The sequence below is a fragment of the Emys orbicularis genome, chromosome 8 (assembly GCF_028017835.1).
Source record: "Emys orbicularis isolate rEmyOrb1 chromosome 8, rEmyOrb1.hap1, whole genome shotgun sequence".
NCBI lineage: Eukaryota > Metazoa > Chordata > Testudines > Emydidae > Emys > Emys orbicularis.
Genome location: NC_088690.1, coordinates 2,302,324 through 2,314,878, shown reverse-complemented (window position 1 = coordinate 2,314,878; position 12,555 = coordinate 2,302,324). Strand labels below are relative to the sequence as shown.

Sequence of the window (12,555 nt, the reverse complement as noted above, 5' to 3'; positions counted from 1 at the left end):
CCCATGGCTGGGCGGATGTCTGAAACGTGGCGCGATCGTGTTGGGATTAGACCAGAGCTCCGGGCTGGCTGTGACGGGGGGCGTCTCAGGACGGCTGTTGTGAGAATACAAAGAACTGGGAGCGCTCCGGAGCCCCAGCCGCCCTGGCAGGCGGAGCCACTCCAGAGCCATGGCAAAGGGGCCGGTGGATGCTGCTCCCAGGCAGAAAGCACCTGCCAGCCGCACGGTGAGCTAACCCCGCTCTCTCTCTTCCAGGCCTACAGCTTCGCCATGGGGACCTGGCCGAAGAACGGGCTCTTAGACATGAACAAAGGACTCAACCTCCAGCACATAGGGAGGCCCCACAGCGGGATAGGTGAGTGACGCGTGCGGGGCTCGCGGGGGCCGCACCAGCCCTGCTGGACTCTGGGGGCGGCGGGAGCCTGCCAGCTGTGGGGGCTGTTTCTCGCAGCGGGTTGGGAGGTTTGGTGCACTCGGGGCTGGGACGCTGCTGTCTCTGAAGCCCTTGAGAAAGGCTCCGGGGTAACTTTAAACCCAGGCCAGAGAAGACGTGCGCCCCACCCCCCACCCATTGGGGCACCTCAACAGCTTCAGAACGTGAGCTGCTGCCCGGGTGCCAATCCGTGGCCTGCGCCAACTCCCCTCCGTCCACTGGGGGGCCCCCCAAGCTGCCTCTGCGGCACACGCGCCGGCTCGAGGGTGTGGCCCATCTGTTACCTTCCCCCGGCGGGATCCCTCGGGCTTGGGCTTTGGTCCGCTCCCGATCCCCCCTCACTCCCCAGGCTGGGCACTGGATGCTGGGCCCTGGCTCGGCACATGGTCTCAGTGTCTGTGCTCTCCCGGCGAATGGCAGCTCGACGCCGTATCGGGCTGGCACTGCCCTGCAGCCGGCTCTGCGGGACTTGCCGTGGAGTTGGGAAGCAGGATGCAGCTGCGTTACAGAGCCTGGGGAATTGAGCTGGTTGGTTCCCTGGTTAGCTCGCGCGCGTGATGAGTTTCATGGTCGGGCACCTTGCCTCCTGGTGGACAGACCAGAACCACAGTTCAGTGTGCCTGGCTGCTCGCACTCGGAAGGGGATCAGGAAGCGCGGCAGGGCTGAGGTGCATGGGAAAGCCGTGCATGAGGCCATGCCTGGAATAGCAGGGGGACAGGTCTGTGGGTCAGGCTGGAGGGCAGTGGCCTTGCTGTGGGTGGGAGCCCAGAGCTGGGAGAGCAAGGGGGCACCGGCTGGACTGGGTGGAGGGGGCTGTGGGGTCGGGATTAAGGGGTATTGGCGGAGCTGTGTGTGGGGAGAGCCTAGTGCTGGGCTAGCAGGGGACTGCAGGTGGGGACGGCGCGCCAGGGGAGCCCTGGGCTGTGGGTCGGGGACCCCAGGCCTGGGCTCGCCCAAGTTGAGGCACATTGGCGGAGCTGTACAGAGGAGTGCAGCATGGCCAGTGGTAGCGGCGTCTCACTGACCCCAGCAGCCCGTTGCTCTGCTCCCCCATCTTGGAAAGATGCAGCAGGGTCCTGGTCCCTGCCCTTTATCTGCCTGGCGTCCGTACGTGTCTACGCTGGCCAGGGTCTGAGATTGAGTTGGAAAAGTCACCCGCTCCCTGAGCCTTGAGGAGGCTGTTTAATATTGTTCCAAGGCTCTAACCACTAAACTCTCCAATCAATCCGAGTTAAGGAGATGAATTATTTAAAGCTCACCAGCTTTTAATTAGCAGGCTCCTTTTGAACTATGGATCTGGTTGCATTATTGACGGAGGGAGCATTAAAATTTGCTTCCTTGCCCAGTAGCACATTCGTGTCACTAGTGCGTGGGGTGGGGAAGGCCCCCAGAATATGGGGGTATGATAAGAACCCGCTCAAGCTCGGCTCCTGTGAGTGAGGGGTCACAGCCTGCTGTGGATGCGTCGCTCCTTCTCGTCACATTTCCCGAGAGGGGCTGCTTGTCTGGTGTCTCCTCTTTCCTTGATAAAGCGCCGAACACCCCTTGAATATCATCTGTCTTTGCCTTTAATTACCGTCTGCATTTATCAGAGCGTCATTAGCTGGCTGGGGTGTTTGTCTGCCCTGATGAATCGTTTAGAAAGACAGTTGTTTGTTCTCCCCCTCCCGCCAATCGCTCTGTTCTTTATTTCCCCCCGGCCTGAAGGAGGGTTTTGCGTCTCGTTTCAGCAAAGCAGCCTCCAGGTGGGAGCACAGGCTGCTGCTGTGGGGTCTGGCGTGACGCGCAGACCCAGTGCCTGGAGTGGGAGCCAGCGTGGGCACGAAACGCAGCCACGGTGCCTTCTCAGAGCCAGGGGATCGGGGCCCTGGGGCTGCCCTGCTGGGGGGTCGGGTCGCAGTCAGAAAGGCAGTTCTCACAGGACAGTAAGGTGGTGCCCGGCTGTGTCCCCATCCAGCCATGGTGTCCTCTCCAAGGCCTCTGTGGAGTTGCTTGGGGGAGTCCAGTCCCCGTCCTGCCCCCGCTGAGGGCCTGGGGCACCCCGCTCACGCTGGCGCAGGCCTCGCCCTAGGCACTGGGGACTCAGCTGAATAAATTGCCCCTTTTCTGAAGAGCTGCTGCTGGAAGGGAGGTGCTGGGGGTGGCCGACAAGCTGCTCATCGCAACGCCCAGTGGCAGGCAGTGAGAGAGCAGCTGCTGGCCGTGGTGCAGCTGGGAGTCTTCCAGCAAGGTCTGTGCCCCCCTCGTCTTTCACAGGGTGGTGTGGGCTGTGGAGACTACAAGTCCCAGCATGCAACAGGGCCTGGCCCTTCAGCTCACGGGTTGCATAGTCCCTCTGGGCTGCCCCTGCGTGCGATACAGGGCGGCAGCCGGACTCAGTTCTCAGGTTTGCAGCTAGGGGTCGCTCGCTCCCTCGAGTTCCAGGCCTCCTGGTGTGGGGCCCTTGTCGCACACAGCCACCCCTTCCCCCATCGCCCTGGAGGGGGGCAGGAGCACGTGGTCCCCTCCCCCATCGCCCTGGAGGGGGGCAGGAGCACGCGGTCCCCTCCCCCATCGCCCTGGAGGGGGGCGGGAGCACGCGGTCCCCTCCCCCATCGCCCTGGAGGGGGGCGGCAGCGCGTGAGGGGGCACTTCTGAATTAAGGAAAATAGGTTCAGGCCTGAGCTTCCCAACTTATCCCAGGTGTGTGGGGGGTTGGGCGGGAGTCAAGACAGGGTGGGCTAGTGCCTGCGGTGCTCAGGGTGGGTGAGACTCAGAAAGGGACCCCCGTCCCCTGGTTTTGTACGTCTTAGCACCAAAACTGATGGCTGATGAAGCCCCCATGGGTGTCGGCTGCTGACGTTTCCTGCCTTCTCCCTAGCGAGAGATCCGGCATGGAGAGCACTCCAGCTCCCTGGCCCAGGGTCTGCAGACGCCGCTCGCGATTGCAGGAGCCTCCATCCTTGGGCACATCACTGGAGACACCGCAAGGGGCTTTGGGGCTCAGTGGGCAGCGCTTCAGCGCTGTAGGGAGTCCCAGCCGCAAGGCATCTCCAGCCAGGCACCCAAATGGACCTGTCCCCGCTGAAAGCTTGGCCTGCGCTACTGTTGTACTCTGCAAACCTTCACCGTGCTGTGTGCGCGGCAGCTGAGGTGCTCCGGTGCCCTGCAAACCTGGCGGGAGGTAGATGGATGCTGAGTGTGCGGTACTGTCCTTCCCAAGGCCTCTCGGGCGACTCTCCCATCGCATGATGGGCTCGCCCGTCATCTCACTCCGCAGTGCTCTCTGGCGTGCTCGCGGAGTACGTGGGTCGCTCTCCTAAGACCTGCTGCTTTGGGCACTGGCGTGTGGAATCTCCCCCCGCTGAGACGACCAGGCAACGGGGGTCTCCTGCACGTGCTAAAACCTGCCTTTTAGCCCTCGTTTAATTACCGCCTAGAATAAAAGAGCAGCTCCTGTGTGCAGCCCCCTTTCCTGGAGCTGTGTTTCCGGGGGGATCCCATCGGGGAGGCCGGCAGTTCTGCTAAGACCCCAGCCCAGTTTTCCAGAGATTTGCAACGTGGACGATTTGTTTCAGAGCTGACAAGAAAATTGTAGTGAATTGCCACTTGCATGCAAACAGCAGGGAGTTTTGCCCTCTCAGTGGTACCTGTTTCCCAATTAATTCCATGTTGTTTTGTTTTCCAATTATTCGGAGACTTGCTGGGCCAACTGAAACCTGCACAACTCAGCAGAATCCTGTTTATCCTGGGCCCGATCCTGCTTGGTGCAGGGCCTTCTCCACTCGCTGGGAGATACAGGGCGCTCAGCGCCTGCCCGGTCCGGCCCTGGAGTCCATAAAGAAAGGGTAACTTGGGAAGTGTGTTCTCCAGAGTGGGGGGTGGTTCTGTGTGGGTCTCTGAGCATTGTCATGTGGGACGTGCGGCTACACATACACAAAAGGAAGTTGCAAAGCGGGAGACCCACACACTGAGCTGGCAATGGGGCTCCACGCCAGGAGGAAGCTGCTAGTCCTGTTGTCCTACTGCCAAGGGCTAGTGAAGCATGTTATGGCCCCAGAGAATCATGTGACCATCTTCTGGGTTTGGGCCACGGTGCCCATTGCGGTTGCTTTGGAGGAGGGGAGTGGGCAGCTGGGTACAGAAAGGGGGAAATGCCAAGGAGGAAGGTGGTGGATAAATCCTACTCCAGTCTCTTTCCCCCAGAGTCAGCTGGATGGGAGGGTCCTGCTCTGGACAACGGGGACCAAAGAACCCCTCCTGCAGACTCAGGAAAGGGACCAAAGGGAGGGAACGTCCCTGTCTGGCCTAGCGTTGATGATCTGGCTGTAAAAGCTTGCTCCAGGCCACCCCTGGACACTGAGGGCCTCACCCATCCTCTCTTCCTCTTCGTACAGTTTTGTGCATGCAGCCACTTGCACAGGCAATAGCACTTGCATGCACGAGTGGTAGAACGTACGTGTGCAAAACCCCATTGCATTTGCACATGGGTCCAGTCTGTGGAAGCTCAGTTTTGCATTGTAAGCTCTGTGGTGCAGGATGTGTCATTGACTCTGTGTGTGTGTGTGTGTGTGTGTGTGTGTGTGTTTCTCACCTTTGAGCTGATGTTTGCTCATTGTGTAACTCAAACAACTTTGGCTTACGAAGCTGACCTTGGCAAGCTAGTGCCCCGTAGGGAGGGCCGGCTGCGGTGGGGTGGGCGAGCGCCGGTCAGAGGGCCCTGTGCGTGGTTCCCCTGGTGGTGGTGCCCTCCCGGAGCGCCGATGCAGAGCAGAGTGTTGTCCCCAGGGCTGCTGGAGACCCCCATTCGGGGAGAAGCAGTGGTGAAAGCCGTCATTGTACTTGACCACTTTGTACAGCTTCGTGCTGTAGACACGCACTGGCAGCGCTGAGAGGGGCGATAGAGGGGCTCGGTGCCCACAATCCCTGGGGACGTCCAGGGGAGGGTCTCAGAGAAACAGGAGATAACCTAAGGACAGAGGGAAAGGAATTAAACCGCTCTGTTTTCCTGCGAGCGGTGAAAATGACTCACGGAGAATGGCTGTAAATACAGCCGCCGGGTGACTGACTTGGTCACGGTCAAGCGTTAAACAAGCATCCATTCCCGGCAAGGGCAGAAAGCACCTGGTCATGTCCGTGCTGGGATTCTGGATCCCGAGCCGGAGTGATGGAACGGGAGCTTTCCCTTAGGGCAGTGGCGTAACGCTGCTGACTACAGCAGAGATTACCAAGCAGCCGCCAGGCCGAGCACCGGGCACCTCTGCCGCTGCACAGAGACTGCTTCTCAGTGGCTGCAAGCTGCGTCCAGCTCTGCAGAGCCTCGTGCTTGGGAGGCCATGAACTAGAGCCACCAGTTGGCTGGGCGTGGTGGGGAAGGGTCCCTGTGATGGTGCAACGCCAGCCTTTGGGAGCTCACAGCCAATTCCCCTTCCAGCCTGGCCGGAGCTTTATAACCCGCTCACATCTTCGTGGCTTTCGTCCATAGACCACGTGGTGACCTGTGGGGTGGCCAGGGCGTGGCCCTTTGCGATATAAACCATCGGGGCTCCGGCTTGCTGGCTGGCTGTGGCCTGGCTCCACTCTAGGGCCCTGGATTCCCTAGTGCCCACTCTGCTCGTTAGCTTCTCTCTTTCCCGGCTCCCTGTCGCGTCATCTTCCCCAGGTGGTCTCTGCTTCGTTTGGTCACATGCCCCCGCAGTTGGTTTAGAAACGTATCGGAAAGACCAATGGCTCTGCTTGCCCAGCATCCTGTCTGTGATGGTGGCCAATGCACGACTCTGCAGGTAAAGCTTGTTACAGCCCGGGCTGAGTTCCCCCAGTGGTTGGAAGCCACGCTGCTGTGTTGCACCCAGTGTTTGCATTCCAGGTGCAAACAGGCCTAGTGGGTCTGGGCAGCATCCAGACACTGTCTCCTAGTACAGCCTCTTATGCACACTCCTGGAGGAGGCACTCCCTGTCTGGTACCCCTCCTTGGGATGTGTGACCCTGAAGTCCAGCTGCCCTGGGCCCCAAGACCAGTACTGACCCCCTTCCCCCAAGTCCCCTATAGCTTAAGCACGCCCTCCCCAGAGCTCCTGTCGCATGGGCAACTCTGGTTTGCAGTTTAGCTCTTTGGGGCCCTTGTGATAAAGGAACCCGCAGACTGTGCAAAGGAACTTCTAAACCAGACACGCTTTACTCATGGACACAGCAGAAGAGTTCCAGATCGAGGCAAAAATAGCAAACATCTGCACACCAAACCCTCCCTCCGGTGCATTCGCCGTACCCAGAGCCTTTGGGGTTTTGGGTAGTCTCCTTTCTTCCTGCCCAGTCTCCCTGTTGTCAGTGAGAGAGAGAGGCCAGGCTAAAGACGATCCAAGTTCTGGCTTCCCTCTGTCTGGTGACCCCCTGAGCAGCTTCAAAGCCCTCTCAGGTGACCAGTTGCTTAGCTCCAGTCCACCCCGGGGTGCAGACTGGGGTGGGCGCACTTGAATGGAGGACTGTCAGGATTGGGGACTCTTGACAGCTTTCCCATTGCTACCCCCTCTGCCCGGTGTGAGGACTTCTCCTCGCACCTCCTGGGTGTCCCAGCCCAAGATGGAGGCTACCGCGCGGCAGTGAAGGGCACAGCGCAAAATGGCATTCACCAAACAGAAGGGAGTTTGCAGATTGATATCGACAGCTGCAGACGCCTAGGAACTGTCACGCTGCCAGAGAGCCCTTGGGAGCGCCTGATTGTGCAGCTGCTAGTGACCCCCGTGGGTGGCCAGCGGGGGAGGTGACAGCTCCGGTGGCTTTGTCCCAGCCCGTCTCACTGCAGACTCTACTGTTGTGCGAGGCCACGACGCACGCTGCGTTGGCTGATCACGTCCCATTGCCAGCACCTCCGTTCGCCTCTGCCTGCCTGTCCTCGGGATCCAACTCCTGCGTTCCTTCCCAGCCCCCCCACTCCGCTGCGTCCCTTCCTGGAGATCTTTGTTCATTTCCTGCAGCCGCTCTGGGCTGGATCCCTCCCCTCTTCTCACTCCCCTTGCCACCTCCCTTCAGAAGGGTGGCAGCCTGGTCTAGTGGTCAGACGTCCTGATGTCTCTTCCCAGCTCTGCTACTGCTGTGTGTCCTTGGGCAAGTCCCTTCCCCCACCCTGCACCTCCGCTTCCTCATCTCTCGCCTGGAGGTGCGGCTGCTGGCCTCCCTGTGACTGGAGTGGAGAGGCTGAGGTACTGATACCTGCCGCGTGGCGGGGTCCCTGCCAGAGGAAAGGCCTATGATCTGCACGCTCTGCTCCCACAGAGGAACAGCAGTGGACACGGGGTGTCTGTCTCCGGCTAGCTGAACCCCCAGCCCAGATGGTCCCTTTTGAAGCAGGAGCCCTTGATCCTGTTTCGGGGCCCTGTAGAGCAGGGCTTTGTTTTTGGCCTTGCTCCTGGCTGATGGGGGCGGAGGCTCCAGGGTGACAGGTGTTTTTTGTATCCTCCTTGGGCTGGGCCTTTCCCCTGGGTGGAGAGATGACCTGGGGCTGTGTGCAGACCTGCGGAATGGCACCTGTTTCCACGGGGGGACTTGGCCGCTGCCATGTAGTGCAGAGAGCATCGTACCCACACAGAGCCGAAGCTCACAGCCACTGGCCTGTCCTTTTCCGAGTGAGCTGCTCTGTAACTTTGCAGCTTGAACATTGCATAGCAGCCAGCTCCCCAGCGATGCTCACTGCCGCGTCCCGGGCCCGATCCTGCTCCCATTGCAGATTGAGCGCTGGCAGACCTTGGGCCGAAGCGAGGGGAGGTGGCTGAGAGAGACGTGGCTCTGGGCAGGCCCCTCCCTTGGGGCGATGGGAGAGCTGGGGAATGGCTGGGCTTACCTCTTCGGGCAGCAAGCGGAGTTCTTGGTTGTAGGCCTTGGAATTGGGCCAGTACCTGTGGTCGGGGAGGGTGAACCTCACTGACCTGGGTGGAGAGAATTAGGCGTGTCTGAGGCCAGAGGGGCCCGAGGGAGTCGTGGCTGCCTTCCCTCGCGGCACAGAGCGCTGTCTCGAAGCGATGCCCGCATGGTGCATACAACGGTTAAAGCCTACAGTAACTCGTTAGCCTCCTGGCACCGACCCCTGTTCTCTGAGGCCGTGAGTTGAGCTCCGGCGCAGTGGGACTCACTCCCTCTTAATAAACCTGAGCGCTTTCCAACCAAAATGGCAGCCAGGCTGCTCCGCTGGCCCTGAGCAGATGCTTCTGCTGGTGCCTCCCCGTGCTCACGGCGTGCTTTCACCCTCCCGGAAAAGCCCTACCTATTTTAAAGGGTCAGCAGCCCATATGGCGAGAGACGTGGCGAGTGCGGCTCTGTCTTTCTAGCTCCCTCGCTCTCTTTTCATTCACTGATTGGGAATCTGGGAAGGTTAGGGTGGTAGATTGTTCCTGAGCCAGAGCATTAATTAGGCCTTGCCGAGAAGAAGAGGAATTGCGTGTTTTTAACAGGGAGGTTAATGGGATGCTCACAGAGTAGACAGTTTTAATGAGCTTCAACTCGATGTGCAGTGAGTTTACTCTTTGTGTTAAAAGGGTCACACTGCAGTAGTTTGATGTGGATTGTCTCCTGGTCCCCGGTGTCATAGGTGAGCGTCTGTCAGAGTCCAGTCAGAGCGCATTTACTTAGTGACACGATTCTAATTAACTACCACCGAGCTGCCACCGCGCCGTGGGGAGCGCCTGCCGGGGGTGCAGCCCGGCCGGCTCAGAAATCCCTCGCTCCGCGCTCAGCTCTTTCTGCGGTTCGGAGGCACCACCGGTGCCCTCAGCGCTGACAGCAAAGGAGAGGCCGCCGGGAAGGAGCGCGCTTGCTAAGTGCAGCGGCATGCTTGGCATAATGGGTGCCCTGCCCTGCAATCTGCAGCCTCGGGACTTCTCGTCCCCGTGAAGGGCCTGATCTTCCTGGCTTTGCTTCAACTGTCTTTTATCCTCCCTGCTTGATTCGTGTGCACACCCTCTGTTCCCCAGCCCCAGGGGTGCAATCGCTGTTCTCCTCCCAGGATCTCCCCCGCCTAACGCCTTAGAACCTCCATCTTCCCTTGTGCTCTTCGTCACAGTCAGGATCTCTCTAGCCCGTCCAGCCTACGCTGGCACCCGTCCTCAGAATATCGGTGCCCCCCCTGTTCCCAGCCGTGAGGTGTGCCTCACTCCGGTTCCTGGGGCCCGCTGTGGTGTCTGCGCACCAGCAGCCCAGCCCTTGCCAAGTTGTTTGCAGGCACCATGGCCAAGGCGAGTTCTTCGGTGGGGTGGGAAGGAGGAGGATGGGGCAGCTTTCCAGGTGTGTCCGGGGAGCTCCTCCCACGCGGGAGGGGCAGCAGGGAGAAAGCCCTGGGCAATGTCTCCAGACTGCACTCCCCTCCAGCCTGAGTTCCCCCTCGGACCTGTGGTAGCCAAGCCTAGACGTGGGCTTTAATCACAGCCCAGCAGGTGTCTCCTGGAGGCTCGGCCTTGAGGCACCCGGTACGCCGGCAGCTGCAGGGGGCCGGATAGTGCGGTCCAAGTGCAGGACAGGCCCCGTGTTCGTGCAGCGTTCCCCAGGCTCTGGAGCCCCAGTATGTTGCGGGTGTCACGGCGTTGCGTGGTTGTGGTGCTGTCGGACGATGGGGAGTGCAGGCGCAGTGGGCAGAAGAGGGCTGGGTTGGGAGTCCCTGAGAACTGTCTCATTCTCTCGTAAGCTGAGCTGCTTCTCCCCTGTGCCCGGTGGCACTGGTTGGCCCCGTTGCTGAGCAGCCCCCAGGTGCAGGAGCCCTTGGGGCGGGGTGTCCTGAGCACCCCTGGACGGCAGGCAGGCCCCGTTGCTCAGCTCTTGGTTTCACCACACGGACGCCGGACCTGGCTAGCAGCCCCTCCCTTGGGGCAGCCTTCGGACGCTTCACTTGTGCGCTGGCGTCTTGTCGTGTGTTGCTGGGCCCAGCACCTATCTGAACGGAGCGAGCGTGCAGACCCTGCGTGGACCCGCCGCACTGCTCCGGGGAGGGACTGTGCCACCATGGGGCGTGGCCACGACTCGTGACCCGGGCTTGCTTTCCCGCGCCGCGCCGCCCAGGGGCGGGGGGAGATACTCCCAGTTAAATAATTAAAAGAGACTTAAGAAAAAATCAACAGAAATGTCATGAAATGAGCAGTGTCGTTTTGAATTAGTGCTTGTAAAGGTCAGGCGGCTCCGGGACAGGTGGAGCGGATGCTTCTCAAGTGTTGCAATAAGGCAGGCTATCCCGAGCAGGGGGCGGGAGGGGCCGCGGGGAGGCGTTGTGGGAGTGGGGGCTGGGAGGCAGGCAGGGCCGGCTGGGGTGGTGGGACGCAGGACGAGCGTCTGTCAGAGTCCAGTCAGAGCACATTAACGGGGTGACGTGATTCTAATTAAGTACTGTGAGAGGTGTCACAGCTGGAAAGGCAGCGAGCGGAGACAAGCTTTTAAAAAAAGAAAAAAGCAATGTGACAGTCCTCTCTCTCTCTGTCCCCGTGTGCCGCTCTCCCCTCCGTGTGGGAGTGCATCTAACAATAATTAGGATGTCTGCCTGCCTGGGAACCGGAGCCAGGCTCTTTTGCTTTCAGTCATTTAAGTTTTCGACATCTCTCTGAAGGGACTTGGTGGCACAGTGCATTACTGCGCGCCAAAGTGACAGAACACTCTTCTAATCGTAAACCCTTTTGAAACAAGATTCCGCTCTCCCTTTTCTCCCGCCAGCGGCAGGGGGTATGTTCTGATCACGGCAGCTCTGTTCCCGCACGAGCGACAATGGGAAACTCAAGGTCTTTCAGCTGTTTCCTACAGTTAACAAAGGCGCACGAGGAAAGAAAGGAAGCTGATTGAGTGTTTGTGTTGATTGCGCTACCCAGCCTAAAGTTGAGCGTCCCTTGTTCTCTCCGCCCGTGTCAGGCGGGCAGGGCTGGCACGTTATGCCCGGGCCAGGTACCGCCGTGGCTGGTGGAGCCCTGCACTCACTGCAGTCAGCCGTGGTGCCGGGCTGCCTTTTGCCACTCCTTGTCCACCGCGCAACGTTGGGCCCTCAGGAGGCTGGTGTTGAGTTACTGACCCCAGAGGTTGAACTGGGATGAATAAAGTAGCGGAGCTCGCACAGACTCCTCCAGCACACTAGGCTCGCCCCGGAGAGGCTCGAAGGAGGTGGCACTCACAGCAGACAGGACAGAACTTGGATGCAAGCGTCCTTCTTCCTGCTCGGTGCTGTGGCCAGGAGTGAAATAGATCGTAATGCTGACACTCACCTGCTATTGATAGGCTTCAGAGTTAACAGTGACAATTATATTGTTTGTATTTCGGTAGGGGTCCCACTCATGGGCTAAGCCTTTGTGCTAGGCGCTGTACAAACACAGACCAGTCCCTAACAGCCATACCTTGCCATAACAGCCTTATCTAACCTAGCTATCACAGAACGCCCCCCTGCGTGAATCGGGGCAACCCAGCCTTGTCTCTGAGCTACTGTTTCAGACTCTCAGCAGAGTCAGGCAGAAAGCCCTGCACTAGTTCTGCTCAGATTATAGCTTGAAGAGAGTCTCACTCTGCAAGAGAAGCTTGTCTCTTTTTTTCAAATACAAGTGAAGATTTCAGAGTAGAAGGTAGCAGCCTTTACACAAAGTACTGGCTTGGAGAGTTCCCGCCAGCTGGCTCAATTCAACCTCCACTCTTCCCCCATGGAGGTGAGGGTGGCTGCGGGCCCACGGTACAGATGTCTGGCATCCCTGAGGTTATACGTATTGGTATTTTACTAGTCGATATTTTTATTTGGGTAGCACCTAGAGGCCCCAGGCGTGATCAAGGACGGCTAGTGCAAGGTGCTGCACAAACCCTACAAAGACACAGTCTCTGCCCCAAAGGGCCGACAGCCTAGAACTGACCTGCGCCTACAGAGAACCACGTGCGTCTTGTGACAGAGTTCTCACCCAATGGCAATTTATCTGACCTGTGCCAAACGCTCCCCCGCGCACTGCCCCAGTCCCTCAGGGAGCAGCAGTCCCCATCGCAGAGCATGTGTGCTTCTGCATGGCAAATTCTCCAGACTCCACTCAGCCCCACGAGACCTGGCCCCATCCAGTGCTTGGTACCAGCGTGGTTCTCCCTTGCACCGAGGAGCACACTCCAGTACTGCCAGCAGCCTGGTTTGTGAGAGGAGCTAATACTGTAATGAACT

At 59.4% G+C, this 12,555-nt stretch overlaps 1 protein-coding gene across 2 annotated transcripts in view; it reads left to right on the top strand.

Annotated features, from left to right (window-relative positions):
- The window catches only part of ERI3 (ERI1 exoribonuclease family member 3), a 227,623-nt gene that overhangs the window by 151,144 nt on the left and 63,924 nt on the right, over positions 1-12,555 (top strand). For both annotated transcript variants that reach the window (XM_065409400.1, XM_065409401.1), the window contains exon 7: positions 256-355. In XM_065409400.1, coding sequence (XP_065265472.1) covers positions 256-355 — 100 coding nt within the window. The remainder of the gene's footprint in view (positions 1-255; positions 356-12,555) is intronic.